The sequence below is a fragment of the Onychostoma macrolepis genome, chromosome 14, assembly GCF_012432095.1.
Source record: "Onychostoma macrolepis isolate SWU-2019 chromosome 14, ASM1243209v1, whole genome shotgun sequence".
Lineage (NCBI taxonomy): Eukaryota > Metazoa > Chordata > Actinopteri > Cypriniformes > Cyprinidae > Onychostoma > Onychostoma macrolepis.
In genome coordinates this window covers 17992834-18016198 of record NC_081168.1, presented here as the reverse complement: position 1 = coordinate 18016198, position 23365 = coordinate 17992834, and the positions used below count along the sequence as shown (strand labels likewise).

At 36.2% G+C, this 23365-nt stretch overlaps 2 protein-coding genes across 2 annotated transcripts; one reads left to right on the top strand and one right to left on the bottom strand.

The window, feature by feature from the left end:
- Positions 1-1634: 1634 nt before the first annotated feature.
- cdhr2 (cadherin related family member 2) lies at positions 1635-17136 on the top strand. Its single transcript, XM_058798234.1, has 31 exons — positions 1635-1643; positions 2201-2266; positions 2490-2561; positions 2665-2804; positions 2976-3029; positions 3111-3200; positions 6075-6164; positions 6249-6371; positions 6611-6754; positions 7083-7158; positions 7405-7523; positions 7662-7886; positions 7994-8149; positions 8425-8583; positions 8672-8733; positions 8831-9074; positions 9343-9582; positions 9787-9859; positions 9986-10570; positions 11040-11111; positions 11218-11267; positions 11390-11550; positions 11798-11894; positions 11980-12068; positions 12225-12293; positions 13449-13596; positions 13713-13834; positions 14286-14399; positions 14502-14585; positions 15833-15896; positions 16424-17136. The coding sequence occupies exons 2-31, from the start codon at positions 2215-2217 to the stop codon at positions 16574-16576; spliced, it is 3927 nt and encodes a 1308-aa protein (XP_058654217.1). The 5' UTR covers positions 1635-1643; positions 2201-2214; the 3' UTR covers positions 16577-17136.
- Positions 17137-17304: 168 nt separating this feature from the next.
- Positions 17305-20180, bottom strand: LOC131553511 (G protein-regulated inducer of neurite outgrowth 1). The gene is made up of 2 exons (XM_058798233.1): positions 20061-20180; positions 17305-19597 (listed from the first exon to the last, which is right to left on the bottom strand). Exon 2 carries the CDS (start codon positions 19511-19513, stop codon positions 17996-17998), a length of 1518 nt encoding a protein of 505 aa, XP_058654216.1. The 5' UTR covers positions 19514-19597; positions 20061-20180; the 3' UTR covers positions 17305-17995.
- Between the last annotated feature and the right edge of the window lie 3185 nt (positions 20181-23365).

Below are 23365 nucleotides of genomic sequence, written 5' to 3'. Positions count from 1 at the left end.
TACAGTGAACGTTGTGACATGACGCCTTTAAATGTTATTTCATTTCCCAGCATAATTACACAATGTGCATATCAGTAAAGACTTGTCTTGTGCTTCATGATCATTGGGCCTCACCCATTTAACATCATTGCGCTAAATCATAAACCAAAGTCTAAAACGATAAGATTAGGGTGCATGTTGGTGTACTGTAATACATGTGGCACGAACAGGTCACATTTTACAATATAAGCTCTAGTAAACAGATTTATGATAGATTTATATATTTTTATGTATTATTTTAAAACACCCATATTCACACTGACACCTGAATCACAGATCCCCATGGTATATTTATATAGAAATGTATTTGTTTGTTAATTTTTCCCTATAAAAAAATAAATAAATTGCATTTTGTCCCTAATATTATTTCACTCTATTTTGACTTTATACATTGTCAAAGGCTGCATAAACTTGCCACAGATAAGCTTTAAATTACATTTTTTAATTTATATATTTAATTTTATACTTAACAGTACATGCTTTTAGTTTATAGTTTATTTGTGTTTTGTATTTATTGTATAAAATCTGTATCATATAATATTATACAAGCCTTAAATACAATCTTTTCATACATATATATTTTATAAAGTCAAAATACAGCATATGTTTCTTCCGTTGCTGCTAATAAAATTTACTTTAGTATTAGTTGATCTTCAGGCCTGCAGTGGCTTTATTTTGATCCCTCACTCCACAGCATGTCCACTATGATCAACACCAAACAATTAGAGACAAACAAACACAAGCTCTTCTGTCAGTCTCAGGAGAAAGTTCCTCCATTGTTTTTGTTTGGTAGCGGTAAAGATTCTCCCCAGGGGAGAGTAATCTTTTGTCCATCTCTCGTTAATTATGAAGGCCCACGAGGGAAACGGGCTCATTAGAGCTGGGCAGAGGGTAGGTAGGTTCTTGAATAGCTAATGAGCTCATTTGCTCCCGGAATCTCTCAGACCACATTATGTCCAGCTCACTGGGGATATGCCAAGAAATAGCCAGAAAATAAAAACTGGATCCAAAGACGCACGGTTGGCTTAGGAAGTATAGATGCCCTGCTAAACACTTCACTAATGTTGCTGCGCCATGCCTTTGTCATGTGGTTTCTTAGCTTTTATGATCTCATCTAATCAGGTATAATAAATCTTTTCTTTTTTTAATTTTTAATTTTATATTTAGGAACAATAAACATTTCTTTAACCCTAGTTCTATCAATGTCTCTAATCCAACGTCCATTAATCTTGTGTCTTTTGAGTTTGCTCAGGAGTTGCTGAATGAATGTGTGAATGGGCCGGATTATTCTGGACATAATCTGTTGTGACATTTGTTTGCCTAGTACCCACACTTGTTGTTCTGATAAACCATTCTCTGAACACTGTTTTAGGATCTGATTCTGTGGTGGCACTAAGCAGCTTTGTCATCTGTCTACAGGGTGAGAAGACTGTATTGAGCACGCAGTCTTTTCTCCGCTGTGATGTTAATGATTAACGTTTACAACTGAAGGACAGTAATAGCCAGTGATGCACTAGCCAAAGGTCTCATATATTATATATTGTTCCCTCATTTGAAGAACGCCACTTGTTGGAATACCTTGTACAAAGAGCAGACTGGGCACAGTAAGTCTTCATCAGCTTTATATCATTTTCGACTTATTATGTCTATTTACTTTAAGTGACTGCATGTAGCTCAAGAGCCTATACCCAGATTAAGCTTTACTTTTTAGAGATTATTCTTTTGTGAATGATGGGTTTGTAAATTTTGATTGTAGACTGTAGTATCTTGACGAATCTAAGCAGGAGACAAAAGTCTCAATTTAATCTCATTGATGAGAATTATTTGAGATATTAAAAAGATATAGGCTAAGTTGTGATTAATGGGTGTATTAGATGAAAAATAAGTGCACACTGATGACATTCAACCATTCCAGGGCCTGTAATTTAAGGTCTGAAAAAAATTAAATAAGGCAGATTGATTTCTTTATTAATTATTGTCTTAAATTTCAGTGTTGGATTGACCTTTCTTTCAAGATTTGAGTGTGTGTGTGTGTGTGTGTGTGTGTATTTCATAACATTTGAAACATAACAAAGTTATCAATGTTCTGTCGCCTAATTTTGGATGTGGAAATGTTCTGCATTTAATGGTGATTTTGTTTTCTGTTTCTTTAATATTACAGCCTTACAGACAAACATGGGGAAGATGGGGAAACCTTTATTTCTCCTTTTTGCTTTTTTTGCTTCTTGTGAGTATCTGAGAGTTAGTCAGTGTCCATTTTCATTTATCTAAAAATTGTGACTTGTTACATTGCACTAGCTCAAAGTCCAGATCCAATAATGATACAGTCTTAAGTGGACAGAAGCCAATATGATTTCGTTTTACTGTCATTTACAGAGGAGAATTCACAAATTTATTTCTTTTTGCTTTCTTATGACTCACATGCTGGTTCATGTTTGTGTTTTCTGTAGCGTACTCACAGAGTAATTCTATCCCTGTGATTAACATGAATGTGGAAAAAGTGATGGAAGATGTTGCAGTAGGTCTGTACATCAGCCCAAATTTCAGTCTCAACTTTTTTGCTCAATCCAATTTTGCATTTTTGCATGCATGAATGTAACGTTTTCTAATGTATTTCCCCGTCAGGTGAATTTGCGTTTCAAATCAAAGCATCTGATCCAGATGGTGACCCTCTAATATATGGTATTGCTGGGCCAGACTCTAGTCATTTTAACGTCGACAGGACGACTGGTGAAGTCAGAATCAAGAGTATGCTGGACAGAGAGGTATTTTTTTTTTTTAGAATTTTTAAAGTTTTCCTTGCATTCCTGAATTGACAAGAAGGAACAATAGTTGGGAATTATGAATTTTAAATAATTTGTGTTAATATTACTCTTCATAAAAGACGGTTAACAGTCGGTTAACTTTGTGTATGTTTATGTGTTTTCTTTTTTCAGACAAACAACCTCTTAAACATAGAGGTTGTGGTGAACGATGGCGTTTATGACGATGTAAGTTGGATCTACTGGATGTATTACCATGCTCAGAAAATTAACTTTCCTGAGTCCTAACATGCCTTTTTGTCCTTTTAGGTGACAAAAACGGTTTATATTTCTGTTGAAGATGCTAACGATAACGCTCCAGTATTCCAAAATCTGCCCTACAATGAAGAGGTTTCAGAGGTGAGTGAGCCTGTTATCCTTTGGTGTGTATTAAGGATGTAAATGTGGTGTAACTGTTCAACATCTTACAGTTGTTACATTGAAGGAATAATTCACCTAAACCCAATAATTTTGTTGTTAACTCACGTCCTGTCTTTTAGAACAGGGCTTTTTCTAGGACTTTTTTTTTTTAAAAGAAGTAAAAATATTATAAATGACAAAATAGGCTATATATGGCATTGCATTTATTTAATTTCCCCGTAAACTTTGTATAGTTGTTAGCATAGATGTTAGACATAAGTTCTCTATTTCACCAAACAGTTTTATTATTATTACCTTATCAGCTGAAACCTTCTGATTGACAATAGCCCACCTATTGGCCGAATAACATACTGTTATCAAAAAGCTGTAAAAGTCATAAAACACAGGTGTGAGTGAGGTTCTTTAGATGTATTTTTACTGAGAAGTAAAAGAAGATAGCTACTGAAGCTGCCAAGTTCAAAATAAATAAAATAAAAAGTATCATAGTAGCCTCATAAAAGCAGCCAATATGACTTGAGTACTGTATTTCAGTTAGGGGTGTCCCCGAATAGTCGACGATTCGATGCGTCGATTCAAGGAGCCTGATTTGACTACCAATCTCACAGTCGAATATTCGCGGGGTGTTATGATCATGCCATTTTGGCTATACTGGGGTGCTCAGTGTCTGATTTCACATAGAACTACCGGTTTTCTCCCAATAAGTTAATATACAGCCTATTATGAAAATGCTGTAAATAAGACTTTTAAAAGAAAGAAGCTTTAAATAAATTTTAACGTGCGTGAATAAATCCAATTTCCCCTATAGATTAAAGTTTTGCTTTCTAATCCGTCACCGACAGAGGAACATCTTGGCGGCAGGGATTTAAATCTTTAACATCTTTCAAATTGACAGGCAGAGTGGAAGACTTAATTTTTTTTTTCGATCAGGTAGGGTGCAACAAGTGATTTCAAAACGTTTCAGTCGGTTTATTTATATTGTGTATATATTATTTATCTCGTATAAGATGCATTTGGTTGAGTTATGCTACAGTAAAGCCCTTCATTGTAGTAGCCTGGTGATTATCTCTTCAGCGCGCGGTGTGAGCAGGACAACAATGCAGAATATTAATAACTATGAATGGCACTGTCATATACTGTACATAGCATTATAATGAAACACTATTATAATAAAACGCTGTGATTTTTTAGTGTTTAGTTGTGTTTCTGCATGTTATTGCGTGAAGAACGCGTCCACAAAAGGACCCCACTAGAAATTTTAACTGAAGAGCCGTTATGTTATATAAATAACGAAGCGTATTCTGTGTGAGATAAATGAGTTAAATCCCATTGATTAAAAACCGGCTATCATATGCTTCATTCTACTGGTCATCTTCAGCGCGCACAGCTCAAAACATAAATGCAGAACGTTATAACTCATAACATTATAATGAGAGCACTATTGTACTTTTTTTTTTTTAATTCTTAAGGATTTCGCTGACGTTTAATGTTAACTATCTATTAATCAAAACATACAACACTATTTACCCCGTTTGTATCTGCGAGGTGTCCGTTACACATTTTCCCTGTTTATTTATGACTGTCAGAATGTCTGACTTGACTCTTGGTAATGTATTTTGCCCCGCCCTCAAATATATTTTTTCGACTACCAGTCGACTTTCGGCATGATTCGAAAATTCCGATTCGACTATGAAAATCCATAGTCGGGGACACCCCTAATTTCAGTATAAGTGAAATTTGTTATTCACTGAAACATCTTCCATAGTTCTTTATTCTTTGGTCGGATCTTTTTAATGGTCATTGAGTCAGTGTGTTTAACTTGAGATCTGTAGCCTGTCTGTCTGCTTTGTGAATGAGTCATTATTTTGTGAACTGGATCTGGTTGATCCGTGCTTCAGTCATAAATACTGTTCTCCAGTCAGGTTAACTGAAAAAAGAAAAGAAAATAAGATGAACAACATATTAGGAGACTATAAATGTAGAACTTAAATTTAGTTTTTTTTTTTTTTTTCACATAAAGCTATCGTATTGCATGGCATAAGACAGACTTGGTTTATAACGCACAAATCTTTTTATGGTGCTATTGCTTCCCTTTTGAAGCTTGAAAGTTTCGAAATTGCACTGAAAAAAGTAGCAAGTACATTGTTGTACAAAATTGTACATCTTACGGAAGAAAGTAAAACAAATGAGTTTAGGACAGCATGAATAATATGAACAAATGTGACCCTGGACCACAAAACCAGTCTTAAGTCGCTGGGGTATATTTGTAGCAATAGCCAAAAATACATTGTATGGGTCAAAATTATTGATTTTTATTTTATGCCAAAAATCATTAGGACATTAAGTAAAGATCATGTTCCATGAAGATATTTTGTAAATTTCCTACTGTAAATATATCAAAACTTAATTTTTTAATTTTTATTAGTAATATGCACTGCTAAGAACTTCATTTGGACAACTTTAAAGGCGATTTTCTTTTTTTTTTTGCACCCTCAGATTCTAGATTTTCAAATAGTTGTATATCGGCCAAATATTGTCCGATCTTTCAGATGATGTATAAATCTCAATTTTGAAAAATTTACACTTATGACTGGTTTTGTGGTCCAGGGTCGCAAATGGGTTATTTTGGATGAACTAATCATTTAAGAGGTGTTAAGATCTACAGGCTGTGATGGTGTTGATCCTGTGTGAATGTGAGCTGGGTTAATCTGCTCCAATTTAACTTTACTCTCAGTCTGAGCGGTTTAGCACAGAGAGAGCATGAAGAAGTGAGAGTGTGTGTTTGTTTCATTTTTTCTTTAGTTTCATCACATTTATGTTTTATGTTTTTTTAATTTTTTTTATTCCCTCCTACAGAACACACCTCTGGGCACTACACTGTTCAGAGCAAACGCCACAGATAAGGATTTTGGCACAGCTTCCATTGTGACCTACAAAATTGATGAAGTATGTTCCCTTCATGTCATAAATTGCATTTTCACCTTCACAATTCACTTTAATTGTATTCATAACATAGTACATTTGTCTTAGGTGGCCCCAAATGACGGGACTAGCCTATTTTCAATCTCTGAGACTTCTGGAATTGTTCTCCTGGAGGGAACTTTGAGCTTCACTGACAAAAGTCCTTTCTATCAGATACGCGTCATTGCATCTGTGAGTATTTATTTATGAAGTAATCATGTTCAGACAAGCAATGGGCTGCTTTTTGAATGAGGGAAAATATCTGTGTATGGGGTGTACACTTAAAATAAGATGCATAAAAACATTGAGGTCTTTCTTCTAATTTTTATTTTATTTTATTTTTTTACAACACAAGCAAAAAGAAAAAAAAAAAAAATCTACAAACAAGCCATTTACTGTGTAATTTTCTAAGTGTTCATTGGTTTCACCAGGATGGTGGTGGGCCACTGAATGGTATCCATGTGGTTCAATCGTCATCAGCAATTGCATTCATTACGGTGAAGGATATGCCAAATCTCGACCCACAGTTTCTGAATTTACCTAACCTTGTTACTATTCAAGAGAATTCAGCTGTGGTGAGTGTTTTTTATTTATTTATTTTTTATTTTTTTGAATTAATTTTGAATTGCTATACTGCTCTCCTGCTAAGTCACAATGCAAAAATCAATGCTAAATGATGCAACTATTATAATTTTATATTTTAGGTTTTTTTATATTAGTTCATTGTAATATTAATACATTTCAGTATTTCATAATGAAATATCTAGTGTAACATTGTAAACTAAACAGTTTTGGTACTGTGGTACTGGGCACCGCTTGGTGTCAAATGTAAAATATTAATAATATATAAATATATATATAATGACCTCTCACCTTTGAATCTCTCTGTACACTCCATCTCAGGGTACGTCAATCCTTACTGTGAGAGCCAGAGATCCAGACACTGGGGTCAATGACCAGATCCACTACAGCATTGAAAGTCAGTCAATTGGAAATTTAATTTTAACATTACACTTTGTAATGTTTTTTTTTTTTTAATTACAATTGTAAACATAGTCCCTAAAATCACAAATGTGATACTCAATTATCTTTGTCACCAGTGATTAAGATATAGTAAGTAATATTCGGCTGGTCATGTGATATCAATGTGGCAGCCACCATGAGAAGAGACCTTTTTCTAGGCCACTTATGACTTTTTGTCAATATTTTTTTTTTTTTCCTGTAGGTACTAATGCACCAGACCTGTTCCAAATCAATGAAATGACTGGTGACATATCTATCAAAACTGCATTTGACCGTGAAGAATTACTGGATATAGATGCTGTTGTAATTTTGGAAATAAAAGTGAGTTTACTGACTAATGAATTTAATTATATCCCGTTATTATTTTAGCCTATGTAGTAACTATCATAAGCTATAAATTTCATGAACATTACTTGATTTGTGTTTTATTTTTCCTGATTTTTTCTTCCTGTAATTCAGGCAAGTGAAACAAATCTTAATGTGGATGGAATTATTGCAAGCACAATAGGAGAACTACAGATTACTATTGGAGATTTGAATGACAATGGCCCTGAATTTTATGAGTGTGAAGGTGAAACTGAAAGCTGCACAAAGAAAAACAGCTTCGAAGGCAAAGTTGATGAGCATTCATCTGCAGGACTTTCAGTAAATGACCTGAATATTAGAGTCAAAGATCCAGACCAGGTCTGTAGTTACAAATTTGCATTGTTTCTTCTGAGGAGATCTTTTTTTTATGAAGATTATTTAAGTTTTTTCCCCATGTGTTGATGATTAACTTGTTTATGATCTAGGGGCAAAACAGCAGGTTCAATCTCCGTCTTGAAGGACCTGATAAGGATGCGTTCGCTGTCAGTCCCAGCACTGGGGTGGGAGAAGGTTCTGTACAAGTGATAGTAAAAGATCCATCTGCTGTTGATTATGAGAAGAAGAAAGTAATGTCTGTTCAGGTTTGTATATGAGGGTGTGTCTCTGGAGATTTACACATGTGATAACCGGTCCAGTAGTTTGGACAATGCCTATCTATCTATCTATCTATCTATCTATCTATCTATCTATCTATCTATCTATCTATCTATCTATCTATCTATCTATCTATCTATCTATCTATCTATCTATCTATCTATCTATCTATCTATCATCTATCTATCTATCTATCTATAATCTTTTCAGTAGACAAAATTATAGTAAAATGCATTTTTAATACTTTGTTATATCTCACCAGATTATTGCTGAAGATGTCAGTGCAGACTTCATCTCTATGGCCTCTGTCACCATTAACATCAATGATATGAATGACAACTTTCCTGAGTTTGAGGAGGATGTTTATACGTTTTCTGTTGATGAACACTGTGATAACGGAACAGCTGTGGGCACCATTACTGTAAGTGCATCTTCTATTTACTAATTTTTCCTTTTTGTGGTGACTAAGATTGATTGATCTGACACTCACTAATGTTCTGGTTTGGCAGGCAACAGATAAAGATGCCTTGGATGAAAACAAACTCACTTACAAATTGATGCCCGAAAACATGTATGTGGAATATTCAGTCTGCTATCATTAGTTAGTCATTGCAAGTTTGCCATAAAAAAAGACTTAAGATGTAATTTTCTTTCTTTGCCTAAATCAGGCGGGACTTTTTTGATGTTCATCCAGAAACTGGAACTATCTCTGTAAAAAATGGACAGCTTCTTGACAGAGAAAGCACCAATTCCTACTCACCCACCCTGCAGGCCATAGATTCAGCCCGCAATATTGGTACCACTGTTGTGATGATCAACATTCTGGATATTAATGATCAGACACCAGAGATGAACAGAGATCTTTATGAGGCCTATGTACAAGAGAACCAAATGTTAGAGCTTAGAATCCAGGTAACTTTATGGATTTAATGGTGATTGAGAAAGCAGCACAGACATCTGAAATAATGAGGAGAGATTGTGTGATTGTTTTGCATGCCACCGTTACTCATGTAAATAGTAGAGCATGGTGCTGGCAACACCAAGGTCATGAACTTGATTGTCAGGGAACACAGAAAAAACTGTATACACTGTGAGTTGCTTTGGATAAAAGTGTCTGCCAAGTAATTTAAAGAAACTGAAGTATCTATGTCTTTAATGGAAGAGCCATTTTTTTTGATAGGCTAGAGACGGAGACGATCCAGGTTCACCAAACAGCGAAATCCAGTATAGCATTGATGACAGCCCATTCAGTAGAAACTTTACCATAGAAAAAGACTCTGGTTTGCTAAAAAACAGTGGTCCATTGGACCGTGAGGCTATTGACCCTTCACTAGATGGTATGATTGAGTTGGTGGTGATCGCTTCAGATATGGGCACACCATCCCTGTCCTCCACAGCCAAAGTGACCATCAACATTGGGGTGAGAATGCATATGTATATATATTTATATTAGAGATGAATTTGACCATTTATTGATGTCTTCGCAATTATATGTATACATTTAAATGTATATAAATTTGCATATATTTATATACATTTATCAAAATAGATTTAGAGGTATATTAAAGTATAATTCATTAATTTAATTAAGTAACTTATTTTTTTTTCTTTCTATTTTTCCCAGGATGAAAATGATAACTCTCCACAGTACCTTGATCCTGCTCCCTATGAATTTAAAGTAAAGGAAAGTGAAAGAGGCAAGTAACCTGTGCTTTTTCTGAACAAATTTCATTATGATTTTAAGCAATTGTTCAGAAAATTTCCAGAAATGGATAAATATTTTCAAGAAATATGAACTTTTTTTTTTTGTCTCCCCTCTATAGGCATATGGGTTGGCTCTTTGCGGGCTCACGATGCCGACCAATCAGACTTCTATAACCGAATTTTCTTCAGTATTACTGATGGCAGTTTTGGAAGTTTCATATTATTTTCTGAGGCCATCAGTGAAGGTTACAGGGGAAACATCACCGTTGATCCTGCTGTTGAGCTGGACTACGAAAGTGAACGGCAGACGTACGATCTAACGGTAGAAGCCTCGGATTTGGGTGGGGAAAAGGTTAAAACTACAGTCAAAGTAATAGTGGTTGATGTGAACGACACTCCGCCTGAATTCCCATCCAACATGGTCCTGGATGTAAAAGAGAACAGCACCTTGTCATTGCCTCTGAACACAATCGAAGGCAAAGATGTGGACACTGAACACCGTCTAGAATATGAGCTTGTTTCTACTGAATGCCAGTGCAATAGCATCAGAGGTCCATGTCCCGAAGAGTGGTTCAAAGTTGAGCGTAACGGTGACGTGATAACTAACACTGTCCATGATATTGACTACGAGAAATGTGATAAAGTGTTCTTGAATGCCAAGGTGGTGGATGTTTTAACTGAGAAGAGGAGTAACAGTACTAACGGTGCGTTCTGTTGCTTCATATTGCCCATTAAAAAGTGCTTTCTGCGCTTACGTTTTCTTTCATAATATGTTCTGTTGTTAAAGGAATAGCTCATCCCAAAAATGTTCCAATTTGTATCATTTTCTTTCATGAATGGAGCACAACAGGTGTTTTTTTTTTTTTTTTTTAAATGGGACAATCCTTTCAAATTACAATTTTACATTTCTGGACAAATAGAGTCAAACACAATCATTTATGTGACACACATTAGGTATAAGTGATTTCAAATTAATTGAAACTTAAAAAATTAAGAAAAATACAGGACTTGCACAACATAAGGATGAATAGTTATTTTTAGGTGCATGATTCCTTTAACTTTAATGTATCTCATTGAGATTTTTTTCTCACTCACATTAACCAGTACCTTTAATCATTTTGGTCTTTATTGAGTGCATTGAATATTAATAAAATATTGTTCACTTGGTTGTAGGAGTTGTCACTATTAATATTGTGGATATCAATGACAACGCTCCAGAGTTCGTCGTCTTGCAGGACTTCTATGGTAAACAAAAATTATATTAAAAAATAAATAAATAAATAAATTATTGTCATATAAGCAAATTTATATTGTTTATGCAAAAAGTTTTAACATATTTCTGTTTCTCTAGTTGTAGTCATTGAGAAAGTTGAGGTGGGCACATCTGTCGGCAGAGTTTATGTAAGTGTGATAGTTTACTTATTGACAATTTGAGGACTTTTTTATGTTACAATTGAGTCAAGGGAATCTTTGAGTCTCCATAAAGTATTTTTCCCGGGTTTGTTTCCTCTTACCATTTTAAGGCCACAGACAGAGACACAAGAGATAACAAGAAAACCACATTTGAAGTGACCAAGCTGGACTTTATCGGCAGTGAAGGGAGTTCCTCCTCAGAGAGCTTGTTTCTCTATGCTGACTCTGCTGATCAGGAAGATGCTGATGGAAGGTTCAGTGCACATATACGGTGAGAAATTCAGGTTTCTAACCTGTTTGTAAATCACAAATAGGCATAATGTGCTGTGATGCAACAAGTTTCCAACATTAAATAATTTGTCTGTCCATGCTGAAGGCTGAAATGCTGTGTAAATTAAAACACAATCAGAAAATAGAAACTATTCAGTGTGCAACAGTCAAAATGTCGATGCGGCTGGTTACACACAAAAGGAACTAAACTGGAACTAAACAAGCAAATGTTTCTTTATAATGTCCAGGTCCCAGAAAGCAATGGACAATAATAAAAGAGGAAAGTTCATTGTGCAGGTGAAGGCGTCTAACCCCGATGGTCTCAGTTCCACCTCTGTGGTTGAGGTAAGGCACTTTCACCCCTACAATTTATTATTAATTTATTCAGTCTTGTTTATGTTGTTCATTTTCCAATTGCATTGTTTTGCAGCTTCTCACAGTTGACAGCTCCTACAGAGTCAGCCTAAGATTTAGTGCATCTGTGTCTGAAATCAACGAGAATTTGTCTCAAATCAGAGCGTAAGAGATGCACTTTAAAGTTGATTTGAATCTGTTGATGTGTAAAGAAGTGTTATTTTAAAGGACACTTGGAGTATGATTCATTATTATTATTTATTTGATGCTTTTTTAAAATTCAGGTCAAAAGGAGTAAATGTGTGTGATATTTTTTTACAGGATTCTGATAAGTGCTACAAAAGCAACGGTTGAATTCTTCAATGTGTTTAGTGAGACGGTTGCTCAACGGTAAGATTCAAATTTATCCCATGAATACCTATACATATAGTAAACTAAATTTAATCTCACCAAACTCATGTAAACCTGGAATATCTGGATTTTTCATTTAATTCCTGTTATAATATGTATAATCCAGCAGGTGGCGTGTACATTATAGACTAATGTAGAATCCAAGTCAGTTCATATTTTCTCTCCCAGCGACACAAAACTCTCTGGAGATTTCCTGTTTTGTCAGTCAGTGCTTCTGTTATTAAGCAAACATTTCCTTTATATGGCATAATTACAGAAAATTCTGGATTTAATTTTGGAAAAAGATCAGCAAAACGTTATCTACACTGTAAAGAAATTCCACTTATTTCAACTTAAAAAAATCTGAAAAAGTCAGCAACTAATCTTAAGTTTTTATTTATAATCAGTTTGGTCGTACAAGTCATTTGAATTGAAATGAATTGAAATGATATTAAACTGACTTTAAAAAATCAAGTTGAATCTCATAAAAGTTTTTTAAAAAGTTGAAATTGCTCAACTTATTTTGACGAGTTCATCTTAAAACATAGGTTGCCATGACTAACTAATCATATTGTATTTTTACAGTATATTTACAATTTTTTTTTTTTTTTACTGTTCAAGGGACCCAAAAATGTTCACAATTTACTCCACAAAACCTGTATAACTTTATTTCTTCTGTGGAATATAAAAGGAGACATTTTAAAGAAAGTTCAGTGTTGTTATTGTTAACTAAAACTATATAAAAAATTGAAATGCGTTAAGTGAAATACATTTTCATTTACATTACATTTATGCATATACCAGATGCTTTTATCCAAAGCGACTTACAAAAGAGGAACAAAAGCTCGTCAAGGAGTCAACAATATTCATAATATACAATTCCAGGTTTATTTGACAACTAGATTAGGAATAAATGTATACATACTAGATGAAAAACTTAAAAATGACTTTAATAAGTTTAAGTTGAACTATTATTATAACTAAAGCTGAAATAAAAATAAATTAAAGCTAAATTGAAATTTTTAAAAGAACAAAATGACTAAAAGTAAATTGAAAACTAAAAGTATAAAAATGTTCATTAAATATGTAAATAAATGCTATAATAGCATATAAATTAATATACAGTGACAGCAGAATTGATTATGTCCTTTGCAGAGCTGAAGAGACAACCATTTTGGAGGCTTATTTTGTGTTCCCAAATGGCACAGCTCTTAACTATGATGCAGTGACCTCAATCCTGAATTCAGAGGCGGTCTATACGGAATTTGGATACCAACTAACTCAGCTTGGATTTACTGGCATTGTAAGTAACAAAAAAATCCTCTTCCAGTACTCCAAAAGTTAATCATGAAGGCTAAAGTTGTTGTTAATTCATCATGTTAAGCTTTACATTTAAAATTTTTTTAATTTCTTTACCAGTCAACAACTGTTACCGAGTCTACAGAAGTCAAGACAGAGGTATTCATCATGATTGGTTTGATGGCTGCGCTGGCGATTGTTCTTGTCGTAACAACCACCTCTCTCGTGTGCATCAGAAGAAAGTAAGATCTACTGAATTACCCATTCATGATGTTAAACACTTATGGTTTGCATGATGCTCTTGGTACAGCTTATCAGTCTCTGTATTATACCATTCATTTATATTTTCCCTTATAAATAATTTGTAATATTTAAAGGGCTAAAATTAGCAACCATGCCTCTGAAGTTGAACGGGAAGGCATTGCCAGTCATGTGAGGTTTATATGTTATGCAGTAAACTTGCAAGATCCTGCCTGTCAGACCTGTTCCCAACATCAGGCATGGAGCCAGTACATGGCATTATGGAAGACCCTCTAACCTCAGTCTGGGTCACACACATTACCAATCTGCTAACCAGTTTTAAAATAGCTCTTCTTGATGTGCACCCACACACATATGCACAAGTTTCTTCATCCTGTCTGCGACCGTATAGGATTTACAACTTAACGCTGCTGGCCTCTTTCTACCCTTTAGCTACAAGAGGAAACTAAAGGCAGCCAAAGCCATGAATTCAGCAGCCACAGTGGTCATAGAGAATCAGAAGTCCGGCCCTGTTGTTCCTGGAACCAACAAATACACCAAAGAAGGGTAAGACAGACATCATGGGCTGCCTAAAATGCTGGCCCATTATATAATTGTGAACAGGGATTCAGCAACAGTGTGTGAGACTGTCTGATATGTATTCCACAGAGCAAACCCAGTGCTTAATATGAATATTGACACGGCCACAGACCTTGGCTTTGATGAAGATGGCTCCAGCGCAGACAGAGAGAGGTATCGTGACAGTACACTATAAACACTATTGAAAAAAATGATGAAAAGATGTTCATACTGTTGTACTGCTCAGTCCATTAATGAAGATTTTATAGACTCACCATCAACAAACATGTCTCATTTTACATCATCACTGTCATTCTAGTTTAAAATTGTGCTAAATTACCAAATTGATTTAATTACTAGGATATTCATTTATTAAAATGACAGTTTGGGGTCAGTAAGATTTTGAAAGAAGTGTTTTATGCTTATTTAGCATAACAGTAATACTGTGAAATATTACAATTTAAAATAACTTTTTAATTTTTATATATATATATTTTATAATGTAATTTATTAATGTGACAGCAAAACTGAAGACTGGGGTAATGGCTGCTGAAATCATTCCTACATGATGATTTGGTGCTCAAGAAATATTTCTTATTATCATCAGTGCTACAAAAGAACAGCTTTTATATTAAAATAAAATCTTTTGGAGCATTACAATGTTTTTACTGTTACTTTTGATTAATCTAATATATTTTTGCTGAATAAAAATATTAATTTCTTTTAAAAAAAAAGACCTCAAACTTTTGATTTGTTGTGTATAGATCAAGGGGCATGTGACACTTATTATTAATCCTAGTAAATTATCAAACACTAAATCAACAGCCCCTTTAGTTACATAATGCATCGTAACTGTCTGGTCTCTCAGTTTGTGATTCCATGTAATTACATTGGACAGTGAGAGGTAAAATTTCATCTTGCTTGCTCTGAAATTATCTAAACAATGATCTTACCTTTATTCACTGTAAAAGATGAAAGCCACTGACCTACAATGGAAGCATTTGCAAGCATGTTTATCTTGTCATGGAAACCCACATTCTGCCAATGAACTTAAATGGCTTCTACAAATCCGTTTAAGATACAGTATGCCATTTGTCCAGGAACGATACTGTGGTTCTCCATGACAGATAGCATCTATCTGCACTGATCTGTGGGTAATGGTAGATTATTAGTTTCAGTAGCAGTAGATTTAGGTAAATGATGTTGTGATGTTGGTGACCCCATATTTCTCAGAATCACACTAAGCTATACTACATGCTAAATGAAGCATGTTTTTGATTTTATTTCAAGCTACGTAAATGGTCCGAAATGTCTCTACTGGTAACTTTTTTCCCCCATAATGTCCCTCAAGTCTTTATACAGAAGAGTTGCTTTGTGAGATTCTGATTATGTGTGTATGCTGTGTGTTTGTTCTGTTTTAGCCTTAATTCCCTGGACTACAACATTGATATGACCATGACAGAGAAAGACACTATGCCAATGATGGTAAATGTATTATTAAAATAAAGATAATATACAGTGGGGAGCAAAAGTCTGAGACCACTAGTGAAAGTCAACATAATTTGTGAAACAATGAACTGAAAAAAAAAAAAAAAACATGAATTGAAGAATTTCTTATAATTTGTCATGTTACCTTTTTGCTTTAGTAACAGCAGCACTCGAGCTGCATGAATTCCATTCCAAGTTTGAGTAAAACTTGATAATCATGTTCTCAAGCATGATTTGAGGCATTCACATTGTCACTAATTTTGCTTATTTGATTGGTGACAGATCTAAAATATTTCTTATTCCATAATAATAATTAGAGCCTTAAAAGTTAAGGTTCTCAATTACGGATTTTCAGTGTGATGGCAGACTTTTGAATTCCACAGAATTTCAAGCATATTTGAAATTCCTCTTATTGTGCAAAAAACATATTTTTCTATAAATGCTGGGGACACAACAGCAAAAAGACTTCATAAGTTCTTTAACTGAGTATGTTTTGAGTACTTACATTTTCTGTTGTGCGGTAGGCAATTCAGGAGGAAGAGGAGGATGATGAAAGGAGTGAATCTCCATACATTGAGCCTCTGGGTGCTGCACTTGCCCAGCGAGAAAAGCGGAGAGATGCAGACAGTCCCGGTCTCACTTTTGCAAACCCTTCCATAGACACCACAGATCTCTAACATTCAGCCTCTGACCTCCACCCTTTTGCCATTTTTTTATACGTGATTCTGCCAAAAAGGAGAAAAGACTCAGTTTCACAATATATTCCATATGGACAAACTCTAACTCTAAAGTTGGAGGGGGAAAAAAAATCTCAGTGCACTGAAAACAAGCAGTAATTCAAACAGTATTTGAAGTTAAATTGTACTTACATTATTCTCCATTATTTTCCATCATCCTTTTTTCATATTCTGAACTTTTGGATTCTCTAGTATGTAATACCTATTCATTGATTGTATTGTTTTGTCATGCAGAAGAATGGGACTCTCTTAAAAAAATCATTATTCTTTTCTGTCTCTGAACAAAAAACCTAAACTGCATCAACAGAAACTAAAGTAAAACTGCTTGTGTATCCTGCCAAATATTTCCTGGCACTAGTCTGCTAAGTTTAAGAGTCAAATGAAGTAAAAAAATTAAAAATTAAAAAATTAAACTCATATCTTGCTATGCCAGATTGGTGACCAGAGTGTGTATATATATCTTAAATTGTCTATATATGGTGTATTGTTATTTGTTCTAAGTGCAATCATTTGATAACATGTTCTGTGAATTTAAAAAAAAATAGTTTTGGTATTTTGCTCTAATAAAATTGACCATGTTATTAAAATGAGTCACAAATCAAGTTTGCTTTCCCCTTGTAGACATGATTTAATTTCAAAACTATTCACTTTACAGTTCTCACAACAGCCACAAAACATCACAGGGAATGTAAGGCTTGAAGGTGTGTTCGTTACGGGTGTGCTGAGCTGAACTGCAAATACAAGACAAATCCATTTAATATTTACGAGGTTATACAAAAGCCAATAGAAAAAGAACAATCCAAAACTCAAAGAACACCAAATATTTCACTGTTGAAAAAATCAGAGACATCATCTATTACTTGTTACCTGAAACACCATTTTTGCCTAATACACAGTACTTGGTACTGTCACTCTATAAATGTATTCTACCGTTCCTTAAATATACAAGCTGAATTCATATATACATGTTTGAAATATATAAATATTAAAGGTAAAATTATTAGTGTAAAATATTGTAAAAGGGCACTTTAAAAGTGATCCTCTCTGACCACAACAACATCAGGGTAGCACGGTCTCAACAAAAGCAAGCAAAACCACATTCAAAGCAACAAAGCTGGTAGGAGCCATTTTAAAATCAAGAGCAAGGAGAAATCAAGACGACTGTATTTGTGTATCAAACCAAACCAAAATTGATGATTACCCCTATATAGGGGCTTCTTGTGATGCAGTGTCAATACAAGTCGTTTCAAATGTCTTAAAGGGGCTTATCATTGAACAAAACCCAATCCTGTGCACATCCAAAGTGCACAAAATTTGGAAAGATTGTCTATTACGATGGTTTGGACCACCTTACCTTCATTAGTTTTCCTCATCTTGACGTGGCCTTGAACAACAACTTGGCCGCCGGATGTTCCTGAACCACTGGCGAAAATGATTCTGCCGACGCCTGCCACTCTTCACCGTCTTTTCTTCACTTTGTCCTTTGGCCAGACTGCTTTCGTCAAGGTCTGATGTTGGGGGAGGACTGGAAGGCATCGACATAGATGTTTCAGTCGGGTTTGCTGGCAGAGCATCTGTAGGAGTGGGCAAGGCCACAGGCTGTTTCTTCTGCTTGTTTACCTGTTTCTCCAGGTGCTTCTGGATGGCCGAGCCCAGCACTGCCACCTCCATCACTGCACCGTACACCTCCCAAGTCATTCCCTTTTCGTCCCAGCTCACCTCCTGCACAGGTTCTGGCACTTCTTCTGTTGTCACCCCGATCCGTGGTTCCGGCTCGGGAATAGCCTCAGGTGCGGTCAGAATGATCGGGGTCATGGGAGCCGTGGCGACTGAACGGAATTCCACCTGAAAGCCCACCTGCATCTCGGCATCTATGGTCTGGGACACATCTGTACTACACTTGTTGGCGAGTTTTCCAAAGGTGCTTGGAAAAAGGAATGCTCCGGAGCCCTCTGGAGGAGTCATGGGGCTGGTGGCCACCGACTGGTACATCACCTCCAGGCTAACCTGGGTTTGCACGGTCTGTGTGCGTCCAGGCGACCGAGTCAAGGTGAGTGTCTCTTGCAAAGGCCGTCCGGCATCCTTGGACTCCGGTTTCTTCAGTTTTACTTCCACATCTTCAGGCTTTGTGGGCTGATCTTTCAGACTGCAAACTTTCACTTCCATGCCTGTGCTACTTGCATCTGTTTTCTGCGGGGTGCTTAAACTTTTGCTTACAGAGTTTGTCTCGTTGCTACTATCCCCTGAATCTCCGGGTAATCTTGGTTCTTCATTGGTGGCATTCTGCTCAGTTGATACGTGGCTTATGACGCTGGTCTTCTGGACTTGACTGACTTCAATCACGTTCGCCACAACGATGGAACCATCGAGACTCTCTTCCTCAGTCACTCCTTCACCTTTAACCGAAGAGACAGTCTCGGGTTCAGCAGGGCAGCTGGAAGTCTTCTGCTCCCCAAACTCCTCATCCTCCTCATCCTCTAAAGTACAGTCATGGTTGGTCACCACTATGGTAATCTCCTGATCCAGGTTTTGTTGGCCAGACGGCGAGCACATCTTATCTGCTGGTTCCTCTGCTTGGTTAACACTCGTCTCTTGTTGGCACGCTGCCGCAGGTGGTTCATCACTTTCGACTGCTGTTTGAGTGGAAGATAGATCCTCTTCTAATCGCTGTTCATGTGGAATTACTGACTCTGATGTAACCTCTTGGTCAGGTTGCTCCTGGATACTGCCACAGATCTCCTTTTGGACTGCGGTCCCTGGGTTTTCATCAGTTACGTTGTCGTTCATAAGGGGCGAATAGTCATCAGTGTTTATACTTGTGCTGGTCCCTGAGCCAACTTTCCAAACTTCACTTTCTGTCAGAACAGGACCCTCCATGTGTTCAGAGATGGGTTTGTGTTGATCCAGGAGAGGGGGAGTAGAACGTCTGAGCTTCACGGTCTCACGCCACTGATGGTTTTGCTGGAAAACATTCACATAATTGCATTAGTGCATTAATGCAGGTGCAATGAATAAAAAAAAGCACTTGACATGCATTAATGACGGCACACACACAAAAACAGTCATTTTTGAAAACACTACATTAGGTACAATTCATTTCAAGTCTGATTGTTTTGTAATGATCTCAGGCACGGAAAAACAATCATGATTTATATTCTTTAATTATAACATAAAATTACACACAAACTTGTCTTACAATACTTACAGGAATACAGTATCGATTGCCAATAAACTGATTCCTCTTTTATCCCCAAAAACAGAGATCCAATTATGGCAGCTGTCTGCTTCAGTTCATCCACACACACACATATACACACACACAAAACTTGTTTAAAAAAAAAAAAAACTAGCAGTACCCTCTAAAAACAAAACTACGACGGCACACAGTGAGACCACTATAGAAAAACACCCCAACGACACATACCTCAACTGTACGACAGATCAAACGCTGTATCCATATTTTCAAAGATTTCACAGCCAAAGCATATCTTCACACTCCAAGCTCCTCTTTTAGGTGCTGGTAATGATAATAGGCAGGCTGTAGATGGTTTGTTTTCCAGAAGAATCTCAGTGGATGGTGGTCCTTGGATTTCACTGTGGCTGAGAGTACTGAAAGCTTCTGATTTTTAGTTTCCCTGGAAACCAGACTCAACCTGGCAGTGAGTGGTAATGAAATGACAAAGTATCTGTAGCTTTTTAATCAGAAGCAAATGATGGTGATTAAAATCCATGTGTCGAAAAAAAATAAAAAAATAAATAAAAATAAACAAGGCTCTTATGTAATAAAACCTCAAATGGAATACATTTACTATGGCAGACAAGATACTAAAAGGGTGCACCAGTAATGTCTTTGTGATCTCTGGAACAAAACATTTGATAGAGTTTAGTTTTTCTTATATAACAGAATGAATATATATAATGAATTCACGTTTTTATCGTTTTTTTTTTTCTTTTCATATGAGACAGAGAATAAGCTCAAGTCGTTGAATGATCTCACATTTTCATTTTTTTTTTCACGATAGAACAAAATTAGTGTAAAGTGGTGGATGATGTAGGTCACTATACTGCTGCAATTATGTAAAATACCATCTGATAAATATTCTTTCTGAATTTTAGTGAACTGAAGGCTGAATGGTAACTATAATATGGCTTTTTGGACTCGTACACTTGGTGCTCGTACACTGGTCCATTGCACCTCACCATGCCATAGAGTGCGTTTTGGAGAGCTGTATTCTATCGCCTATGTTCTCACCATAAAAATCGAGGGCTTTTGCCAATCGTACGCTCCCACAGAATATTTGTTGCCTAGCAACCAGCCATGTACATGCAGGGGGGTGGAGTGACTGTGTTCATGGTAATGGTGTGTATGGGGGGGGAGGGGGGGGGGGGGGGGGGGTTAGACAACACATGTCATATTCTGAAAACAAGAGGGTGCTGCTTGTCATTGCATGCAAATGAGGAGGAGGAGGTGGAGGTGGATAGGGATGTAAAGAGGATGGGGATGTGGAGGTGGAGAATACGGGGAGAGGGCCAAAAGTGCTGGAGATCAACTGTAAATTAAGTCGCGGTGAGTAACCTTTCCTCAGGATGACAATGTTTGACATTTGCGTCTACCACAGACATGAACACTAATGGGTATATCTCGACTGCTTATATCTTCAATATACAACAAAATTATATATTTATTTATGAAACACAACCAGCAAAAACAGTTTTTTTCATGCATCGGCCAATTTTGAGATTTTTGAGATTTGGGCAGTAAATATACTGTCGACAGCCAGAAAAAACACCTAATATATATATATATATATATATATATATATATATATATATATATGTGTGTGTGTGTGTGTGTGTGTACAACCCAAATTCGGAAATTTTGGGGCGTTTTTAAAATTTGAATAAAATGAAAACTAAAAGACTTTCAAATCACATGAGCCAATATTTTATTCACAATAGAACATAGATAACATAAATGTTTAAACTGAGAAATTTTGCAATTTTATGCACAAAATTAGCTCATTTAAAATTTGATACCTGCTACAGGTCTCAAAATAGTTGGGACGGGGACTGTTTACCATGGTGTAGCATCTCCTCTTCTTTTCAAAACAGTTTGAAGACGTCTGGGCATCGATGTTATGAGCTTCTGGAGTTTTGGTGTTGGAATTTGGTCCCATTCTTGCCTGATATAGATTTCCAGCTGCTGAAGAGTTCGTGGTCGTCTTTGACGTATTTTTCGTTTAATAATGCGCCAAATGTTCTCTATAGGTGAAAGATCTGGACTGCAGGCAGGCCAATTCAGCACCCGGACTCTTCTACTACAAAGCCATGCTGCTGTAATAGCTGCAGTATGTGGTTTTGCATTGTCCTGCTGAAATACACGTCATCTGGAGGGGAGCATATGTTGCTCTAAAACCTTTATATACCTTTCAGTATTCGTAGACCCTTCCAAAACATGTAAGTTGCCCATACCGTATGCACTTATGCACCCCCATACCATCAGAGATGCTGGCTTTTGAACTGAACGCTGATGACACGCTGGAAGGTCTCCCTCCTCTTTAGCCCGGAGGACATGGTGTCCGTGATTTCCAACAAGAATGTCAAATTTGGACTCGTCTGACCATAGAACACTTTTCCACTTTGAAACAGTCCATTTTAAATGAGCCTTGGTCCACAGGAAACGACGGCGCTTCTGGACCATGTTCACATATGGCTTCCTTTTTGCATGATACACTCTCAGAAATAAAGGTACAATAGCTGTCACTGGGGCGGTACCTTTTCAAAAGGTACATGTCTGTACCTAAAGAGTCCATTGGTACCTTAAAGGTACATATTAGTACATAAAGTGTACATATTAGAACCTAATAGGTACAAAAGTGTACCTTTTGAAAAGGTACCGCTCCAGTGACAGGTTTTGTACCTTTATTTCTGAGAGTGTAGAGCTTTAGTTGGCATCTGCAGATGGCACGGCGGATTGTGTTTACCGACAGTGGTTTCCGGAAGTATTACTGGGCCCGTTTAGTTATGTCAATGACAGAATCATACCGATGAGTGACGCAGTGTCGTCTGAGGGTCCGAAGACAACGGGCATCCAACAAAGGTCTTCGGCCTTGTCCCTTACGCACAGAGATTTCTCCAGTTTTTCTGAATCTTTTGATGATGTTATGCAGTGTAGATGATGAGATTTGCAAAGCCTTTGCAATTTGACGTTGAGGAACGTTGTGTTTAAAGTATTCCACAATCTTTTTACGCACTCTTTCACAGATTGGAGAGCCTCTGCCTCTCTGAGACATCCCTTTTATAGCTAATCATGTTACAGACATGATGTCAATTAACTTAATTAGTAGCTAGATGTTCTCCCAGCTGAATCTTTTCAAAATTTCTTGCTTTTTCAGCTCTTTGTTACTTTTTTGAGACCTGTAGCAGGCATCAAATTTGAAATGAGCTCATTTAGTGGATACAAGTGTAAAATTTCTCAGTTTAAACATTCATTATGTTCTCTATGTTCTATTGTGAATAAAATATTGGCTCATGTGATTTGAAAGTCTTATAGTTTTAATTTTATTCAAATTTAAAAAATGTTCGGAATTCAGGTTGTATATATACATATATGTATTAGTATATTAGTTATGTATGTATGTATTCATATTAATGTTTTTTTTTCTTTTCTGGCTGTCGACAGTATTTTCTGATTTACAGAGAGATAAAGAGTGATAAAGACATATCAAC